The 20,965-nt window shown below is 47.8% G+C and overlaps 2 protein-coding genes across 3 annotated transcripts in view; both read right to left on the bottom strand.

Annotated features, from left to right (window-relative positions):
- Positions 1-2,964: 2,964 nt before the first annotated feature.
- On the bottom strand, positions 2,965-11,177 carry PSMD4 (proteasome 26S subunit ubiquitin receptor, non-ATPase 4). The gene is made up of 10 exons (XM_019625309.1): positions 11,095-11,177; positions 7,025-7,165; positions 5,730-5,844; positions 5,309-5,395; positions 5,098-5,166; positions 4,748-4,963; positions 4,268-4,376; positions 3,981-4,112; positions 3,831-3,898; positions 2,965-3,248 (listed from the first exon to the last, which is right to left on the bottom strand). The coding sequence occupies exons 1-10, from the start codon at positions 11,118-11,120 to the stop codon at positions 3,078-3,080; spliced, it is 1,134 nt and encodes a 377-aa protein (XP_019480854.1). The 5' UTR covers positions 11,121-11,177; the 3' UTR covers positions 2,965-3,077.
- A 6,664-nt stretch (positions 11,178-17,841) lies between these two features.
- PIP5K1A (phosphatidylinositol-4-phosphate 5-kinase type 1 alpha) overlaps positions 17,842-20,965 on the bottom strand; it is a 46,424-nt gene continuing 43,300 nt past the window's right edge. For both annotated transcript variants that reach the window (XM_019625308.1, XM_019625307.1), the window contains 2 exons: positions 19,751-19,799; positions 17,842-19,470 (listed from right to left, as the gene is read on the bottom strand). In XM_019625308.1, coding sequence (XP_019480853.1) covers positions 19,386-19,470; positions 19,751-19,799 — 134 coding nt within the window. In that variant the 3' untranslated portion in view covers positions 17,842-19,385. The remainder of the gene's footprint in view (positions 19,471-19,750; positions 19,800-20,965) is intronic.

The following is a 20,965-nucleotide window of genomic DNA, read 5'->3' as shown; positions in this document are numbered from 1 at the left end:
GGAGTAACTGCAGATCACTGGGAAAAGACGCCATAGCTCAGCAAACAGTGCTTTAACCAATGTGCTTTTCCATATTAGAAAGTTGAGATTGAATCACTTCTAGATGGAATAAGGAATTTCTATGGGAATGTGTGTGACAAAAGAAAATATATGTATTGGTGTCTGGCCCCGGTTCCTGGCACAGAGCTCCTGAAACACTTGTCATTTCCTAAGTAGGAGCATCTTTACATCTTTATTCTAATGAGGTGACTCTGGATGGGCTCCTGAATGGGGGCTGGTCACCAGAAAGACCATGATTAGCTTGGAATATTCAGCCCCTCTCACCCCCTTCTCCAGAGAGGGGAGAGGGCTGCAAATGGAGTTAATAATTAATCATGCCTATGTGAAGAAGCCTCCCTAAGGTCCCAAAAGTACCGGCTGCAGGGGATTTCTGGGTTGAACACGTGGAGGTGCAGGGAGTGGGCCCAGAGAGGGATGGGAGCCCCGCCCCTTCCCTCATACATTGCCCTACGCATCTCTGCACCTAAATATTCACCTGTATCCTTATCACATCCTTTAATGAACCAGTAAACCTGTGTTCCAGAGTTCTATGAGCCACTCTAGCAAATAAATAAAACCCAAGGAAGGGGTCATTGGAGCCTCCAATCTCAGGCCAGTTGGTCAGAAGCACAGGTGGCAACCTGGTCTTGTGATTGGCATGTAAAAGGAGGGGGCAGTCTTATGGGACTGAGCCCCTAACCTGTGGAATCTGACACTATTTCCGTGTACACAGTGTCAGAATGGAGTTGAACTCTTGGACACCCAGCTGGTGTCCAAGAATTGCTTGTTGGTGTGGGGAAAATACCCACACATTTGGTGACCAGAAGTGACAGAAGTGTTCTGTGTGAGTGGTACAAGAGACCCCTGGGAGACAAACACAGTGGGCAAGAACTGGGCTTTTCCCTACTCACGAAGGAAAAATCTGAGTTTTTCCATTACAGAAAAACAAAACCATAAAACTTTAAAAAGAAAACAGTTTCTCTCTACCTCTGGAAGAATTTGCTGGACACAAGAATCACTAACCTCGAAAGAATATATTGAGAAATGTGACAGAGAATTTCGTTCACTGAAGGACACCTTTTAGAATGTGAAAAGACAAGTCACAAACGGGGAGAACGTGTTTGCAGCATATAGAACCAATAATGAATTAGTATCAGGACGGCCCGTTAGCTCAGTTGGTGAGCACAGAGCTCATAACACCGAGGTTGCCGGTTCGATCCCCACATGGGCCACTGAGTTGAGCCCTCCACAGCTATATTGAAACAACTACTTGACTTGGAGCTGATGGGTCCTGGAAAAACACTGTTCCCCAATTAAAAAAAAACAAAACCAAAACTTAAAAAAAAAAAAAGACAGTATCAACAATAAAGAACTCGTACAGAACATCAATAAAGAGACAACCCAATAGAAAAATGGATAAAAAGACATGAAGAGACATTTCACAAACATGGAAATATCAAGACCTATTTAAAAATAGATGAAAAGACGCTCAATCTCATCAGTAATCAGGGAAGTACAGGTCAAGACCACACTGTTATCCTTTCATCCTCACTAGATGGGCAGAAATTAAGGAGCCTTACGGAACAGTAACAATACCAAGGGCTGCAAAGGGAACGATGTGGTGGTAGGAATTCTTATACTGCAGGAATGCAAACTGGTAGGATCACTTTGAAAAACAACGTGGCATTATCCTGTAAAGCACCTAGAGAAACTCTTGCACAGGTGTTATCAAGGGAGATTTAAAAAAACAAAAAAGCAAACAAAACACTCCACTGTAACCCTGTTGATAATAGAAGAGTAGTTGGCACCAAGCAGATGTCCATCAGCAGGGAAGTGCAGATTGTAGCCTAGTCACAGAACGCAATGCTAGACGACCACGAGAAATGGACAAACACCTTACATGCAACAACTTTGATGAACCTCAGAAATGAAACGTTTGTTAAAAAAATCCAAGTCCCAGAAGTCACACAGTATAAAACTTTTTTATAAAGCTCAAAAACTAGCAAAACTCATGTATATGAGCAAACTGGGAACAAAACAATAAACAAAATCCAGGGTGCGAGTTCTCTGAGGAGAAAGGCGAGGTGGGTCCACGGGGTATCGGCACTCGGTCATTACATTTGAGTGGCTTCAGATATACTCATTTTGTTTTTATGCTTCACCGTTTATATATAGGTTAAGTACTTTATGTGTCAAGTATTATTACCCCTTTAAATAGGTAAGCCGAGGGGGGTCATGTGAATGTTGCATTTTATTCCAGTATACAAACATCCTTCCTCTAAATTTGGTGCTCCAAGAAGCATGTTTATCCAGAGGCTTCAGACCCCACCTTGTCAGTTGGGCGTCGAGGATTCCAGATCTGTGATGACTGCTGCCTGCTCCCCCATCTGTTTCCTGCTGCTCACCCGACCAGTCTCTGTGCCCCTCAGTTCCTCCAAACCACCTCCAGGCCATCAGCACATACTGTTCCTATTGACTGGAAGCACCCCCATCTCTTCCTCATTGGCTGATGAACTTTCTGTCATTTGAGGGCTCAAACATCGCCTCCAGGAGGCTTCCCAGAGGCTGTGAGCCTCGGCCCTTGCTCGTGCCTCTGGATACTTAGCAGGCATGTGCAACTGCTCTTTTACGTTCTGGCCCTGGCCTGGACTCTGTCACTTCTGTGGCCCTGGTGCCTAACACAGTGACTCTCAGCAAAGCTCCTCTTGAGGCCAAAGTAAAATAGCTCCCGGGCAGGAGAAAAGTAAGGAGGGACTGCGGTTATGGAGTCAGTGATGGAGACAGGAGGAAGGTAAGCAAGTCAGGAGTCAGAGCCCAGGTACTGCAGACACAGAGAACTCAACCGGGGAGGCCGTCTTTCATGCCATGTAGCCTCCCTCTCACCCAAAGCAACCACTATTTGAAGAAAAAAAAAAAAAAGAAAAAAAAAGTTGACAGCTTTATTTAGCTTAAATGGTACAGATAACCAACCTATCTAGCCTTGTGTCCCGCCCACCAGGGCAGCCCTGAGCAGGCTCAGCTATTCTTGCCCTCCAGTCTCATTTCTTCTCCTCCTCCTTCTTGTCCTTCTTGCCATCCTTGGTGGCCTGGGACGCCAGGGAGCCCATGGCATTTCGAATGGCCTCATTGTTGGGGTCCACACCTGGAAGGTTCTCCAGGACACTCTGAAGGAATTCGGGGTCCTGCATCACGTCATAATCATCCTCCTCCTGAAAAAGGGCAGTGGCAGCTCAGGCGGGGTGGGGGGGTGGGGAGCGAGTGTGAGCAGTGCGCATGCGGGTGCCTGAGCCCCTTTCCCCGCCCGACTGTCTGGGGTTCGGGCACCTCGGCCAAGGGCAGGAAGGGAGACTCAGGAAACACCCAGTGCCTATATGTGGTACGAATGCAAACACTGATTACTGACCGAGCAGGAAGAAGCCCGAGTGCTTTGCTTCCTGAGCTCAGAGGGTAGAAACAGACGCAATCACGTCCAGGTATCCTCCAGCAGACACCCGCTCCCGTTTTCTTTTTCACTCTCCTGGGAGGATGATGTCCTACAGACTATCCAGACTGCTCCCACCAGCAAGGGAGCTTACAGAATACTAGGATACTTCCCCAGCTCTGACTACCAGTATTCTGCAGCCTTTGCAAAGTTGACACACAAGAAACACACAGCCAGCTGTCTGTTTCCTTCTGCTCCTCAGAGCTCATCTGTGAGCCCGGGAGAGAAACGTCCCAGGCCGAGAGGGCTGAGATCGGAACACAGGGGGTTTCAAGCCTGATGGGGGCAGGGAGCCGTCACCGGCCCTCACCTTGGCGGGCTCGGATGTGTCCATGGCTGAACTGGCGTCAATGTCAGCTGAGTCCGCCTGGCCGAACTCTGAGGAAAAGAGGTCAGTCTGTTCAGTGCCACTCCCACCCCAGGCCCTGGGCCCAAGCACAGCCACCCAGGCCCCACTCACCAGCACCCTGGAGAGACATCTGCATGGCATACGCAATCTGCTCCTCCTCAGTCATACTGCTTAGGTCCGGGAGCCCGGGCCGGCCAAACTCCTGCTGGCTGATGGTCATCTTTAGCAGGGCGTCATCTGAGTCTGGGAAACGGAGAGGGCGGCAAAGCAGGACTGGTGCCATGTTCCACAGAACCCCCAAACCACACCCTCAGCCCATTATCCCCCACACTGCAGACCTCCCACTCCCACCGAGCAAGCGCCCTGCGGTCCCGGGACCCCAGATTTCACCCCATCACCTTCAGTGCCAGTCGCAGCAATCCCGGCCTCCGCGGCAGACGCCGCAGCTGCCCGCCGTGCCTCCTCCTCCTGCCGCTGCCGCTGCTCTTCCATGGAAACGCGAAGGGCCTGGCAAAGGGCGGAGACAGGTTGGACCCGCTCCCCCCTCAGCCCTGGGGAAGTCCGCTGGGGGTGGGGGAAGCAGCACATGGGGCAGCTTCTGCCCTACGTATATGGGGAAGAAGCCAAAGAGGTGACGCAGGACTAAAGGACGGCCCTGAAAGAAACGTGCGGTGTGACCAGGAGACGCGAACGAGAGCCTGGCACTGGCACCCTAGAGATCAGACAGAATTATGGGGCAGAGGACCCACGGGCGTCTGGGAAGGTGGGCGAGGGTGCTAAGGGCTGCGTAGCCCTCGAGAGGCTATGTGGCGTGCGGGTGTGTCAGCAGAGGACAAAGGAGGACCCTTGGGCTCCGTGTGAGGTCCATGTTTGCTCACCAGGGCCAGCTCAGGATCAGCGCTGGGATCCACTCCAAACTCAAAGTCACTGGCACCAAGACCCAGCATGGCACCCCCTTCCCCAGCCAGAATTGGAGAGCTGATGAGGGCGTCGGCCAGGCTGGGCCCAGGAGGCACTGTCACCAGATGAGAGCCGGTTCCATCTTTGCCATTCAAGGTGTTCACAAAGGCCGTCAGCTTTTCTGTGTTCACCTCCTGGGGGAGGGAGGACCACAGGTCTGCCTCCCGGCCCGCTCCCCGCTCCCCGCCCTCAGTCCTGTCTGCAGCGCCCCTCCTGCGGTACAGGCTATCCTCTGGGTAAGGACGGCCCAGAACCAGTCCTTACTCACCTCTTCCCCAAAATTGATAATGTCAACATTTACTTTCTCCTTCTTGAGGCGTTTAGCCAGTTTCACCAGCTGGGAAGAAGAGGAGAGAGATGAGGAAGGCTGGTCCATCCCGCAGGGAGTGACACACCTCACAGAAGCGCACAGAAGTCAGCTGGCCTCCCCGGGTCCCCCTGTCCCCAAGGCAGAAACCCACGTGCGCTGCCAGACTCACATCCTTCTCGTGGTCCTCCACGGGGCTCCCCACAAAGGCGATGATGCGCATCTTGTGGTTCTTGCCCTGTCGGTGCTTCAGCGCCAGCTGTGCAGGAGGACGACGGACCAGTGTCAGCCAGAGGCCCCATACTCTCTGCTGTCGCACTGCTTCCCACCGTTGCCATGAGTCTCAAGCCCACCGTCACGCTCACACATGGCCCAACCCTCTCCTCTGCCCTCCCCGCTGGCTGTGGGTGAGGAAGTGGGGCTCACTCTGCATTCTAGGGACCTCCCTTCACAATCCTCACCCACCCTGGGCTTCACCCCACCACTTCCTTTCCACTTCTTTATGTCCTCTCTCTTCCCTGGCTCTGGTTCTAGCTCGAGTGCAGAGGAGAAATGAAAGGTGTTGGAGGCAGACCCTCAGGGCCAGGACTCACGTGGGCCACGCGGATGCCGGTGCAGAAGGTGATCTTGCCCTTGGGCTGGACAGTGTGGAGCTTGGACAGGATGCGGCCGGTGTCAGGGGTGAGTGTGGTCAGCACCTCACAGTCACTGGGATGTGGGGAAAGCATTTCTGAGACTTCAGGTCAAGACAAGTGCCTCCAAACTCTGTTCAACTCATCTTTTCTTTAGAGACTTGGATCATAACCGTAATCTCTGTTTTTCTTAACCAAACATCTCATGTTTAGAGAGATCTTAAAATTCCTCCCATCACAAGGAAAAACAAATAACTATGTGAGATGTTGATGTGAACTGTGGTAATCATTTCAAAATACAGTTGACCCTTGAACAACGCAGGGGTTGGGGTGCTGACCTCCCCCCCCCCAGTGCAGTCCAAAGTCCATGTATAACCTTTGACTCCCCAAAACCTTAACTACAGTCCCTCGGTATCTGTGGGGCATGAGTTCCAAGACTCCTGCACCTACCAAAACCTGCGGGTGCTCAAGTGTCCTACATAATATGGCCTAAAACAATGCACACAGTCGGCCCTCCGCACCTGCGATTCCCAATGACAGATCAAAACTACTGCTCTTGATCCACGATTGTTTGAGTCCATGGATGAGAAACCCAGGGATACAGAGGGCCAACTATATATTTCTTGAAAAAAATCTGCATATATGTGGACTGGCGCAGTTCAAACCCGTGTGTTCAAGGGTCAAGTGTATATACACGACAAAATCATTTTATGGTACACCTTATACAATGTTATATGCCAATTACATCTCAGTAAAACTGGAAAAAAAAACATCTAGTGTTTAGTAGATGTGAGGCACAGAACTAAGGGGTGCTTAATTTTGAACAAAACAGGCCCTCTTCCTCCCGGTGTCCGCCCCTCACTCCTCTCCCACTATCTTGCTCGCAGGGCCGAAAGTCGTTCACAACAGTGGGACTCGACTCTCCCACCCTCCCCATTTCTAGACCCATTTTCCAGCCAACATGTATACTGGGATGGGCGGTTACTCATTTGAGGATTATCAATTCCTAAAGCAACACTTTCGGGGTTAAAGGATGTGTGATATAAGCTCTGGGGCTCTGACCCCAAATCATTTTTCACTGACTTTAAAATAAAACTATGAAACTTTCCCCCAGGAGATTTGGCTTCACAACTGTATTAAGTTCAGCTGAATGACAAGTTACTCTTTATATTTACACTGAAAAGTGAAGGCAGCGGCCCAGAAAAGCGGCCAGCCTCACCCACCTGCCAAGGCCCCGCCCCCTCTGCCGCACGTACTTGGCCAGTGTGATGAGGCCCACGTTGTTCTCCGGGTTGCTGCGGGTCTTGGAGTGACACACTATGTTGACGGCGTCCTGCTGGGCCTGCAGCCGCGTGGGTAAGAAGTCCCCGTTCCTCATGTACTCACTGTTGTCCACGCTGTCAGATTAGGAGTGAAGGGCAGAGGAGACACATTGTGTAGGGTCTGAGGCATTCTCTCCAGTTCTGGGAATCCCCACTTCCTTCCACACCTCTCCTGGGAGGGGCATGGTGGGTGTAAGTGGCTCTCGGTCTCTGTGGAACTCAGAATCACCTGCGACTTTTTTTTTTTCTTTTTTAAATATACAGATGACCAAGCCTTACCTCAGACTTAATGACTCAAAATAACCAAAGGGGGAAAAATATTTTACATCTCCACTCCGCAAGTGATTCTGATAAGCACCCAAGGTTGCGATCTACTGATGTACCTCAATCACCTTTTTATAAGGTGCATTTAAGGGTTATCAAACATCGTCATGGATTCTAAGTCCGCCATTAAAATGGGAGTATTCCAAAGGTAGGAAATGAAGCCGACTTAAAAAATATTTATAAAACAACACACTTGGCAGCACCGAGTGCAGGAAAGCATCTGGTTAAAAGTGTAACAGCTTCATCTGGACTGAACTGCAAAAATGAGGTTTCATGGGTTTGAGGTCTGACCTCTTCTTTCCGGGCAACTTTTCACCGTCTACATGAATCCACATCATACGAAATACAAGCTCCAGTTTCCCAAAGACCAAAAGAAAGCAGGGAAGGGGAGCAGTTACACAAGCCCCTGAACAGGATCAATTCCTGATGACCTGAGGTCCCTCAGGACTCTAACAGTCAACGATTCCAGCTGATGATGGAAGGAAGCCGTGTCCTAGATAAGACACCTCATTTATAGGAGCAAACAAAATATGGGCTTGGGCGGCAATTTTCTTCTTTAGTATTCTCTGCCTGCCAATAAATACAAACCAAAAATGACGAAGAGCAGTAATTAAGAAGCTACTGGAGGGCTGGCCGAGTGGCGCGTTGGTTAAGAGCTGGCCTGGGACACCGGAGGGCCCCGGTTCGGATCCCACATATGAGAGCCAGTGACACTGCCCTCCACAGCTAAGATGCTGAACAACAGCTCAACCTGGAGCTGGGCTGCCGTGACTCGCCAGCGACGGCGTAGGCTGCAGCCCCTGTGGCAGTGGGTTGCCATGGGCTACACTGAGTAGCCAGCAGCCAGCGTGAGCAGCCGTCCAGAAGCCGGCGACTGATGTGCCTCACCCGGGAAGAGCGCAATGATGGTGCCAACTTGGGCCAGTGAAGCAACGTCCTCCACAACTAGACTGAAGAACAAAAGGACAGCAACTTGTCTGTTCCCCTTCCCCAATTCCCCAGCACTGTTCCCATCCCCCAATTCCCCAATAAAAATCTTAAAAAAAAAAAAAAACAGAAGCTACTGGAAGGCGAAGCAGAAAAGGGAGTACAGGGCAGTGTTCAGACACAGGTTCAAGTCCCCACTCTGCTACCTCCTAATTCTATGATCCTAAGGAAGCTACTTAATTCCTCTAAGGTCCAGTTATGTCATCTGTAAAACGGGTTTTACTATACCTACCCTATAGGGCTGCTGTGAGGATTAAATGCAGGGAAAGTACTTAGCACAGTGCCTGACAGTAAGCATGAAACAGACTGGTCCTAACAGTGAAAGCAATCTATGTAAAGGAGGTCCAGGGCTCACTCCACTAATCTTGCACTATTACTCTTTTGTCCCTGACACATTGTTTCAGGTTATTCCCCCAGCAGGGAAGTAACTGCCTCTGTAGCTTCAAATATGGCGGATGAGTCCAAATATAAAAAACAATGGAGGCTTTGAGGATCATCCCGATGAAATGGCACCAAGTGTAAGGATCATGGGCAAGACCAGCAGATGGACGAGGGAGGGCTGGAGGAACGGCATCAGAGTAAGAAAGGCGGCTTGAGAGACGGGGAGACTGACGTGGAGAGCACCGGAGGGAGACGGTAGTGGGGATGGTGTTAAAAACACAGGTGCTGTAACACCTGTATATGCATCCCTAAAACACACCTTGTTTAATTTCCCCGATTTTGAACTTTATATGACTGAACTAATATATGTATTTCTGGTGAGTACTTTTGCACAACAGTATGTAATTTTTCCCAACAAAATTTTTATCAAAATAAGGCCTGAGGTATTATCCAGCTATTGAAATATAAAGTCTTCATTTAAAAAAAGAACACAGATGCCTGGAGTTCACCGGCTGGGCGTCTGACTCAAGCAGCTCAACCATAGTCAAATAGTTGCAATTTTCAATAAACTCCAGAGAATTCTGAGGAAAGCAAAGCATGAGGCCACACAGAAAAAAGGAGCAGCTCTCATCATTATTCTGTGCCTGGGCTATCACAGTAAGCCACCAACCTATCCCTCTGGGCCAATCTTTCCTCCTTTACCACGCCAGATCAATATTATTAAACACCATTTTGTATGCAGCTCTGCCTCCATCACCCTCAGAAGTTTTTCAGCAGTTCTGTTGAAGGGTACGGGGCAGAGTTCAACCACCTTTAACTTTACATTTGTGGTCTTCTACCTGGTCCCATCTACGTTTCCAAAAAAAGAAAGAAAAGAAACACCTTAAATCAACAACCTTATAATGAAGTCACACTAGTCAATTTCCTAATCCCTGAGCACTTACATCATAGCAGGTTTACCCCCCTCCTCCTAACTAAAGGCCTCTCCTTCCCAACATTTGTCTAAGTCCCTTCAGGCCCCACTAAATTCTTTCTTGAGGACTCCTCAAGTGCTATGGCGACTAACATATGCCCAGTGCTACACAGCTGACAGAGAACCATCACATATATTTTTACCTACCTGTGCTATAAGGAGAGTGGATGTTACTATTGTTCCCATTTTCTATGTAGATTTACCACATTCTCAAGAACACGCAAAGTGGGAAGCACCTAAAAACAAGTTTCTGGATTCCAAACCCTGCCTCCTTTTCTCCGCTAAGATGCTCTCTCCCAGAGGTCGACAGGTTTAGCAAACAAAAGTACAGCACTCCCAGTTAAATTTGAATTTCAGATATACAACAAGTCACATTTTAGTACAAGTATGTCCCGTGCAATATTTGAGACATAGTTATATCCATATTTAAATTCAAAAGTATTATTCATCTGAAATTCAAATATAACTGAGCATCCTATATTTTATTTGGCAATGCTATCCTCCACCAAAAGAAAACCCTGTTTCATCCCAATGGCGATTTGTGTGTTTGCGTACTACTCTGTATTATATTCTGTGCTCACACTTTGAAGAAACTCTTGAAACGCTGCATAAGCCAGTGTCCTCAGCTTCTAATCCAACTCATCGTAGCCACTCAGCCCAAGTCTGAGACTAATGAAGGCAGCCAGCTCACCATTTAAGCCAGCGAGTCCTAGGTTTAAATCTAGGCTCCACCACTTAATTAGCTGTAGCACGTTGGGTAAGTCATTTAAAACTCCTGAGACTCGGTATCCTCACCTGTAAACTGAAGAGCTATTTACCCTGAAGTGTTGTAAGGTTTAAGTGAGATAAAGTAAATGAGTGCCTGACACACAGAAAACACTCTGTAAACAGTACCTCTGAAGATGCCACAGGGAAAGGTAGGAGAGTTAGAGACGCGTGAATGGGCCGGGAAGGGATTCACAGCCTCTCTTCCTAACATCTATTATGTTGAGAAGAGGAGAGGTGGGCAAAAGGCTCCCACGCTGAGTCAGAGAAGCGGGACTCTGATTACACACAAAACTGGGGCTGCTCTAAAGAAGACGACGCTGGAACAGAGCAAGGCAGCAGGTGTCGGCCGGCCAATGACTGTCCGCGGGGTGCGGGTTAACCGGGGTCCCCCGGGCCTGTCCGCTCCCAGCCCCGGGATGACTCAGGGAGTCTCTGGAGCGCTTTCCTCCCCGGCCCAAGGCCGCATTTCGCGCATCAACCCCCGCTCCCACCCCAGGCCCGCCCGGCCTCCAGGCGACACGCGTCCCCGACCCACTCTCGCCCCTCACGGGGCCCCAAGGTAGTTACTCACCAAACCATAGTGCTTTCCAACACCATCTTGCCACCTTCCTCTCTCCCGGACCGGTTCTCCTGGACCGTGGAACAACAACCCCTCCGATTGGCCCAGCGCTCTTCGCCAATCACAGACCTCGGTTCTGCTAGCTGGTTCCGCGTTGCATTCTGGGAGTTGTAGGCGCAGCCAAAATAAAAGGGACATGCCGGGGAGAGCGAAACGAAGTCGCACAAAAAAAAGAGAGCCCCCTTCCTCACCTTGCCCGGCTTTCAAGTTCTCTGGTGTTCTCTGCTGGCGGGATCTAAGAGAAGCTGTGGAGGAGCCTTTGAAAGTGTGGATGCGTCGGCTCCAGCGCCGTCATTTTCAAAATGTGGTGGGATAACTTTTCCCAGCTCCCTCTGTTCCCCATTATCACTTTCTTCATCTAACTGAGCCCTTAGTTCTCTGAATTGCATTTACTTGTGTATCTATCTCTCCCATTTAATTAGGGCAGGAAAGGTGTCCATCGCTGTGCTCCCTGAGCCCATTATCTGGGCTGAAATATGGTAGGAGCCCAGAAAAGGTTTGACAAAGCAATGGTTTTAACTAATCTCCCAAAGAGTGGGAGACAAAACTAGTAAGCCATTTTGATTTGTTAAAAGAGAATAACACTTAAAAATGCTTTGGATTACCTTCCACTACACACACATGTAAAACTGGAAGAGGGAGAGGAGGGAAGGACCAAGTATGGCTACAGAACACCAAACTTGGAGACAGGGGAAAGGAATATTGTAGATATTACCTAGATGTTGGTCAAGTCAACGGATATGTTCAAAAGTTATTGGTAACCATCAGAGATTGTATAAGAAATAAGATGTCCATATCACTAGAGGGGGGAAAAACATTAATATAACTATAGATAGGCAAGGGGGGAAAAAATAAAGCACAGAAAAATAGTGCCAAGTTCAAACATAACCAAAATATTTTTGAAACAACCAAAATATATATATTTTTAAAGATTTTATTGGGGAATTGGGGGAGGGGAACATCATTGGGGAATCGACAAGTTGCTGTCCTTTTGTTCTTCAGTCTAGTTGTGGAGGACGTCGCTTCACTGGCCCATGTTGGTGTTATTGCGCTTTTCCCAGGTGAGGCAGTTGCTCGCTTTCCATTGGCCAGCTGCTCACTGTAGCTCATAGCAGCCCACTGTAGCAGGGGCTGCAGCCTATGCCATCGCAGGCGACGCTCGGCAGCCCAGCTCCAGGTCAAGCTGTTGTTCACCATCTTAGCTATAGAGGGCGCAGCATCACTGGCTGTCATGTGGGATCTGAACTGGGGCCCTGCTGCTCAGAGCTGGCATCCCAAGCCAACTCAGCCAAGGCACCACTCGGCCGGCCCCAAAATATTTTTAAAACAAGACAAGAATATTTTTAATATTTGAATATTAAAAAAACCAAACAGCTACCCAATGTAACTAGAGCTATGCCAAACTAAGAGACAAAAGATAAAAATAGAGAGGAAAAAACAATATATCAGGCAATATAGTAGTAATAAACGAAAGCGTGTGTAGCTATATTACCAATGCAGAAATCAGTACAAATAGCTAAAATCAGATCAAGAGTATTTCATAAAATATAAAATTCATCAACAAAAAAATGCTCTAGGTTAATCAGGATAAAGCAACTCCATAGATAAGTTGAACATCAGGGATAATTATAAGTTAGTTGCTAAATGTATAAGTAAATGAAGATAAACATTCAACCCAAACAAAGGGACTAGGAGCTGAATGAATACTGTCACCACTGTTCTGGGAAAACATGATCCATGATATCTACGCAGGGAGGTGTCACTGTGTCAGCTTTAGTCAGTCACTTAATAGAGTGTGACCAGTTTTTAGTTACACTTTTAAAAGTATACGGAGATATTGCAAAGAACACAAAATGTAATGGCCGTAAAAAAGAAATGAGATAGTGAAAATTAAGTCCTATAAGACTGATTTGATTCAACCTACAGAATGGAGAACTAATTCTTTCTTCAAATAGAGAAGACGTCCTGTTGGAACTATGTCAGAAGCTTTTCAATTAGGAGCTATGCGAGTTGCAACAATGCACACAAAAGATGAAATCTGATAAGATCAGATTTCAGTAAAACAAGAGCTCTCTAATAAACAAAAACAAACAAAAAAGCAGTGACAAAAAAACATTCATTTACCTGTGGGTCAGGCACTGTTCTGGGCACTTGCAAGGGAACAAAACAAAGTCTTGCCCTTGTGGAGTTTACATTCTCTGGGGGAAGGCAGATAATAGACCAATAAGTAAATCATATATATATATATATATATATATATATATATATATATATGGTCAAGTAATGGTAAGCCCTGTGGAAAAAATAAACCAGGGTGAGCGTGGTTTCTTTTTTATATAAATAGGATATTAAGGCAGGCTTACATTTGAACACAGACCTGAAGGGATACCTGGGGGAAAGAGCAAGTGCAAATGCCCTGAGGCAGGAGTGTACTTTAGGAACAAGAAGGCCAGTAGAGGCTAGAGTAGAGGGAGAGGGCGAGCGAGAAGAAATGAGGCCAGAGAGGCAAAGGGAGTCAAGAGGTTGGATCATGCACAGCCTCATAGATCATTTTTAGGACTCTGAGCGAGATAAGAAGCTGCTGGGACGTTTTCAACAGAGGGTTGACAGGGTCTGACTTAATGTTTCAACAGGGTCGCTCTGGCTGCTACACTGAGAACAGACTGTGGGGAAAAGAACAGAGGGAGATAGACCAGGTAGGAGACTACTTCAGAAATCAACACGATATGATGGTAGTTTATTCTAGGGTGGTAACAGGAGGTGAAAATGGTGACATGTGGTTGGATTTTGAGTATATCACAAGGCACAAAACTGATAGAATTTGCCAATGGATTTGATGGAGGATGTAAGAGGAAGGAGTGTTAAGACATCGGAGTTGGTTCCAAGGAACTGGAAGAATGGAGTCATGGTTTCCGGAGATCGGTTGGAAGGGGCAGGTACCAGAAATTCAGCTTTGGACATGCTAGGTGTAAGATGCTTGTTAGATGCCTGGATGGAGATGTCAAGTAAGCAGGTGGATATGAGTTTGCAGTTCAGAAAAAGAGGTCTGGGCTGCAGATAAGAAATGGGGTGACATTTAGATCATGAGGTACAGGGGAGGTGGACAAATTATACAGGGTCTTCAGGCCACTAAGGACTTTAAAAAATTGCCGAGAGTGAATGTAGACTAAAAGAAGGGGTTCTATGAGTGAGCCCTGGACTACTTCAATATTTAGAGGTTAGAGAGAAGAGGAGGAACCAGGGAAGAGGATGGAGAGAGAACAGCACAGCGTGGTAAGGATAACAGGGAGCAAACAGTGCCCCAGAAGCTAAGTGAAGAAAATGTTTCAAAGAGGAGGGAGTGACATGCTGTCAGATGCTGCTGACATGTCAAATAAGACGAGGACCGATATAATTAGCAACACAGCGGGCATCAGCGACCTTAATAAAAGATGTTTTGGTCGGGTGTTTGGGACAAAAATTTGGAGTGAGTTCAAGAGAGAATGGGGTAAAAAACCAAACCAAAACAAACCCCACTCGTCATGTGATGGGGATACGTTCAGAGAATTGCATTGTTAGGCGATTTCGTCGTGCGAACATCACAGCGTGCACGCACACACCCTTAAATGGTGTCGCCTACTGCACACTGAGGCTGTATGGGACAGCCTGCTGCTCCTGGGCTACAAGCCTGTACAGCATGTCACCATCCAAAACATGAGATGAAATCAGGCACAGGAGAAAATGACGGGATCAAGAGATACAGTCAACATGAGATGTGAGGATATTGATGACATAACATGGCATACTGTTTTATAGGAAACTTATTTTATAAGTAGACAAGAGTTCATTCTAAAATAACAATAAACAGTATAGTACAATAAATACATAAACCAGTAACACAGTAGCTTATTACCATACCAGTATCAAGTATCACGCACAGTACATAATTGTATGTGCTGTACTTTTATACAGTTGGCAGTGCAGGTTTGTTTACACTGGTATCACCACAAACACGTGAGTAATGCATTGCACTATGACATTATGATGGCTCTGATGTCACTAGGCGATAGGAATTTTTCAGCTCCATTACAATCTTATGGGACCACCGCTGGATCTGCAGTTCATCCTTGACGGAAAGTCATCATGTGGTGCATGACTGTATTTGTAAAAATTCACTTGTAAGACAAGGAGCTAACTTTGACCACTACTGTATATTTGTTACTAAGGAATTCATTTTTTTTTTTTGAAGATTTTTATTGGGGAATTCGGGGATGAGAACAGTGCTGGGGAATCGGGGGAAGGGCAACAGACAAGTTGCTGTCCTTTTGTTCTTCTGTCTAGTTGTGGAGGACGTTGCTTCACTGGCCCAAGGTGGCACCATTATTACGCTCTTCCCGGGCGAGGCAGATCAGTCACTGCCGGCTTCTGGACGGCCCCTCACTGCGGCTGCTGGCCGCTCACGCTGGCTGCTGGCTACACACGGTAGCCCATGGCAACCCACTGCCACAGGGGCTGCAGCCTACGCCATCACCAGTGACTCACGGCAGCCCAGCTCCAGGTTGAGCTGTTGTTCAGCATCTTAGCTGTGGAGGGCAGTGTCACTGGCCCTCATATGTGGGATCCGAACGGGGCCTTCTGGGGTCCCAAGCCAGCTGTTAACCAACGCGCCACTCGGCAGGCTCAGGAATTCATTTTTTACGGTGTTACAATGTTATCTCTTGAGTTATATGTTGAAGTATTTATGGATGAAAGGATATGGTGTCTGGGATTTATTTTAACTTAATTCTTTGGAGGTACACAGAGAAAGGAGGGGGATAGAAAGTATAAATGAGACAGCCTGGCTTTATTTACGATTGAAGCTGGGTGATTGGGTATATGGCGGTTCACCATACTACCCTACTTTTGGTTTAGAAATATCCATAATAAAAAGTAAAAAAAAAAAAAAAAATTCAGAAGCAGTAAGCAGATGCTTTACAATGGGCTTTTAAAAAATAATTTTACAGGTGATATTTACCAGCTTCTTGTGTCCTTGAAAAACGAAAGAATAAACTGTTTAATCTGGAATGTATTTTAACTGGCAAATCCTAGCTTAAAGAATGAATGAGATGCCAACTCTGGTGAATAACTTTCAGGATGGCTAAGATGGACATGCTTAAAACACTAGATCAGGATTTCCAGCTTTATTATCCTATCGTTTTGATTTCCCTAACTTTTAGTTACGTAAGTTTTAACTTACAGGCCCTACTTGCACCAGCGGATTGCAGGGAACAGCTACAGAACTAGTAGCGGCTTCTCACCACTAGAGGCGCCCTCTGACCATAAGAGGGCGGCCACTGCACTCAGCGGTTGCATGAATATATTGACGAGGGAATGACAAGGCAAGGGTAGCAGAAAGACCATATAGGCCTAAAACATGTTCTGATTCAATTCCTATTAGGGAAAAAGCTTTCTCCTTCTCCAGCCTAAAGGAGGGCTCAGCTGTGGCTCAAACTGAAAACTCTAAGAACCCCAATTCCTCCTTCACTCCAATGACATCCTATCATAAGTTTTCTTGTTAACACATCTCAGTTCTCTCCCTTCGCCTCCAGTTGATGGTCACCAGCATCCTGGGCCCACGTTGCCACACACCTAGTTTATTATAGTCTAACCCGTTGGCTTTTTCTATCCACTTCGATCAGAATTATTGTTTTGATCACGACCGCCTTAGGGCAAAAACATTCTGTGGTTCCCAGGTGTCTACAGTTTATAAAATAAAAATCCCTAAGCCTAGCAGCCAGGGTCTTCGGTGTTGCCTCCCCCGTACCTGTTCCAACACCTGCAAGCAGGTCTCCCCCCGCCGTGGTGCTCACCGAGGACCCCTCCTCGTTCTCTAAAACGACCCCTCTCTAGGCCGTGCTCACGTGCAACTTTCCCCAACACTTCTGCCCGCAGCAACCTTGAATGTCCTTCCACCTTTATGTTCTGCAACACTTACAGAGAGCTGAACCCTTAACTGTATCACACCTAACACGTCGTTCTGGCGGACGTGTGTGGCACGCGCTCCTTCTGGACACTGTAAACTCTTGAAGGTCAATCACTTCTTTTGACTTCGACTGCCCAGTGCATTGCTCATTAGCTGCTGCACGAATATTTGTAGAATGACCTTAACAAGAAAGGCGAGAGTGGTATGGAAAGGAGCAATATTTTACTTGTTTCTCTCCAAACTCCCCAACCCACCAGCCTTACAATGAGCGCCCCCTTCTGTCTAGTTCCCATCACAGTAAAAGCGCCTAACCGCAACCTCACAGAAGAGGACAACAGGTGAGGGAAGCAGTCTCCCTGCCCTTGTAAGGCCGAGACCCCAGGGCCAGGGCCAGGGCAGCAAGGCAGGGAGCCCGAGGGCCAGCCATCTCCAGCTTGCTTTCCCCCCAGTTCCTCGCCTTTCCTCTGGAGCTCTGGGCCCCAAATCCCTCAGTTGCAGTGGCTTGCAACCAAGGCAACAGGCCTACAGCAATTCCTTTCCTAGTCATGCACAGCTTTCCCTGTGAGTTTCAGTTCAGATGAAGGGGGTGGCTGGAAGGGAATGAAACCGTTTTTCTCAGCCAGAGTTAGGCTGGAGCTGCAGCAAGGGGACTGGAGGGATGCAGCGTTTGTTCAGGGCGACGACAACCGAACAGCCTGGGTGGTGGGTAGGAGGGCAGAGCAGATGGCATATGAAGAAGAACCAGGAAGAAACAAAGGGTCTAAACAACTGATTAAAGTTTAATACATTAAAACCAGACATTTATCACTTATATTGCATTTGCCATTTCTGAACAATACAAAGTAGAGGCAAATAGTGACACTTCATAAAAATGCTGATTCCCCGTGTCCTCCCCTAAGACCCAGCCTCCCTTGAATATCCCCTCCCACCCCATACAGAACTGTGTCCTGAATAAAACACTTAAATACATCATAAATAGTAAATTATGAAAAAAAATATCAAGAATTGTTTCTTTCCTTCTTGTAAAAAAGAACATGGCAGCAAAGACAGGCAGCCAGAAACTGGCTGGGGGTGTCTAATATAGACAGTTACTTGGGGTTCGGGCTAACCTACTATCAAGGTAAGGTGGGACGAAGGGGGGGGGGAGTACGGGAATCCAACAATCTGCCTGAGAAGCCAGGGCCCTTCCTCCCGACAGAGAGGAGGATCAGACGGAGAATTGCACCTTGGAGATGGGGGAGAGGGGTGCAGTCCCCACTTCCAAGTTCTCTGCACGAAGAGAAGAGCAGGCGTGTGGCGCTGTGATAACCACGCCGAGGCAGAACTGCTGGCTCCCAGGAGTTTCCGAGGAGTCTGTGGCCCTGCAGGTACGGCCTGCCCGTTCCACAGACATAGGTGTCCCCCCTCCACCTGAGCTTCACAAACAGCAGAACACCGCTGGCAAGAGCAAGGAAGAACTCTCCTTTGGAGAAGAATCGAAAATTCATTTGATAAGTCTTCATATTTAGAAAAACCACCAGAATACATTTCAAATGGCGAAACAGTAAGAATCGTTGTGGGCCGGCAGTGAGTAGGGTCCTGCCTGGAAGGGCCCTGATCTAGCCCCATGACTGCCCCAGTTTTAAAAAAAGGGGTGAAGATTGCCGATGCCCCACTCTCTCCATTCCTTCAGCCTAAAGAAATTCATCGAGAGAGGAGGAGTTAAAAGGAGCTGCTCCAGGCAGGGTGATCGCCACACACGTTTCTCAAACATCAGGGCTCCTCTGAGGGAGCCATGTCTATACTTCTCACCGACACGTGGGGTTTTAGTCTGAACCTGGCTGAAAGTTGTGTGCTGTGAGCTATTTTTTCTTTTCCTTTTTTAAGAAAAAAAAGAAGGTTGGAAGGTGGTTAAATACCCTCACTCCCCCAAAAATCTTTACAAAGGTGACGGGGGTAGGGGGCGGGCTTCTCCAGAGAGTGAGCAACAGTGGGGATAATGTGCCAGCCGGTCTGTCCTGAGGAAACGAAGAGTCCAGCTCCTGGTGAAAAGTAGATGAGGGGGAAGAAAACCACGAAGTCCAGCCACCCCCCTTCCAGCAGGAGGAATGGGGGTTGAAAACAATTCGCTGTGGACGCCAAGGCCGGCCTGCTGAAAACTCGTGCCCCCCATCTCCAGAGGGAGGGGACGCTGTTGTCCTCGACTGACTGAGGCACCAAGGCCCACACATGCGGGAGGGGAAGGAGAAGCTGCTTGTCTTCAGGAAGGAGAGGGCCAGCTCCCCGGGCCTCCATTACATCCTGGCTTGATGACCAAGAAGACTCAGCATTGCTGGGGCAACGGCTGACATCTTGGGATCAGAGAGGCCGTCGAATCCTGTTCCAGGTCTTCTGAGGTCTTCTGCTCACTGAGAAGGGAAAGGGGATCAAGTTAAGGATGACGAGTAGGAGACAGGGAGGTACGAAAGGAAGTCAAGTTCATTTCATCCTGGCTGGCAGAGTTAAGAGGTTTTCTTCTGTTTTAGCCTCAACTTCCAAGTACAAGGTACCAAATACAGAATTTAAAAAAGGAAGGCTTGGCAGGCACCCAGCCCTCTAACTTTGCCAATGAACACCTCGCTCCAGCCCATCAGGGCGTCTTCTTTATACCCTTAAGCCACCCACCTCCCTCACATCCCAGACACTCACATGGGTGAACTCTGATTCTTCAATTTCAAGCTTTTCCAAGAGGGATGAACTAGTAGAAAAAAAATGGAGGCAGAGACACGAATTAGAAGATAAAAATAAAAAAAAAGACTCTCCTCTCAAGCAAGTATCATAACTGCTTCTCCAGATTTCACTTCAGAATCATTTCTGGATTCAGCAAGAAGAGGCTAAGAAGCTGCTAGATTTAGAAGCACATTGTTTTAATTAACTATTTAGTTTCTTGAATACCATAAACTATACCCTAATACCCTCTTCTTCTGTCTTCAATCGCAAGCTATAGGAGGTACCCAGCGACCACTGCTGCCTGATATCCGCACCATTGTGTAATCCTCTCCTCTTGGGTGAGGGCTGGATGTAGTGACTTTCTAGTGAGGGGGATGTGGTACAGGTGATAGGATGTCAATTCTGAGATCAGGTTACAAACTGACTACGGCTTCCCGTGGGCACATGCTCTCTCACTTGTTTGCCTCGAGGGAAGCCAGCTGTCATGCTGTGAGCCGCCCTATGGAGAGGACCATGTGACAAGGAACTGAGGGAGTACTACTGGCCACCAGCCAGCGGGGAACTGAGCCCTGGGTCCAACAGCCCGCAAGGATTTGAGCCCTGCCAACAACCACGTTCACGTGCCTGGAAGCTGACCCTCCCGGCGAGACTGCAGGTGAGACCACAGCTCTGGCTGTCACCCCCTGAGACCTTGAGCCCAGCCACACCTAGATTCTTACACCGCATAAAACACTAGATGATAAATTTGTTGTTTTAGCTGCTAAGTTTGGGGTAAGTTGTCACACAACAACAGATAATTCAGATTTTTGTACCTGGAAATGAAGTGCTACTGTAATAAAACTCTAAAATGTGGAAGTGGCTTTGGAAGAGGGAAATGGACCATGAGGGGAGCTTTAGGGAAAGTTTAAACGTGCCCTGAATATATTGGAGAATTCTGGACTTTCAGGGGGTTGCCTGTGAGAGCTGAAAGTGAGAAAAAAAACCTTATTAGAAATTGAAGCAAGGGATCCTTGTGATGCAGTGGAACAGAATTTAACAACAACACTGCCTGCAGTTGTGTGGAAAGTAGAGTATGTGCCTAGTAAACTGGGTGATCTTGCTACGGAGATTTCCAAGGCACGTCCTGAGAGTGCCACCTGGTTTTTTAATGCTTCTAGTAAAATATGAGAGAAGAATCGTAAATTAAGGCGAGGA

This window comes from Hipposideros armiger, unplaced genomic scaffold (assembly GCF_001890085.2).
Source record: "Hipposideros armiger isolate ML-2016 unplaced genomic scaffold, ASM189008v1 scaffold_621, whole genome shotgun sequence".
NCBI lineage: Eukaryota > Metazoa > Chordata > Mammalia > Chiroptera > Hipposideridae > Hipposideros > Hipposideros armiger.
Note: the sequence above shows the minus strand (reverse complement) of the source record. Positions and strands in the feature narration are given on the sequence as shown.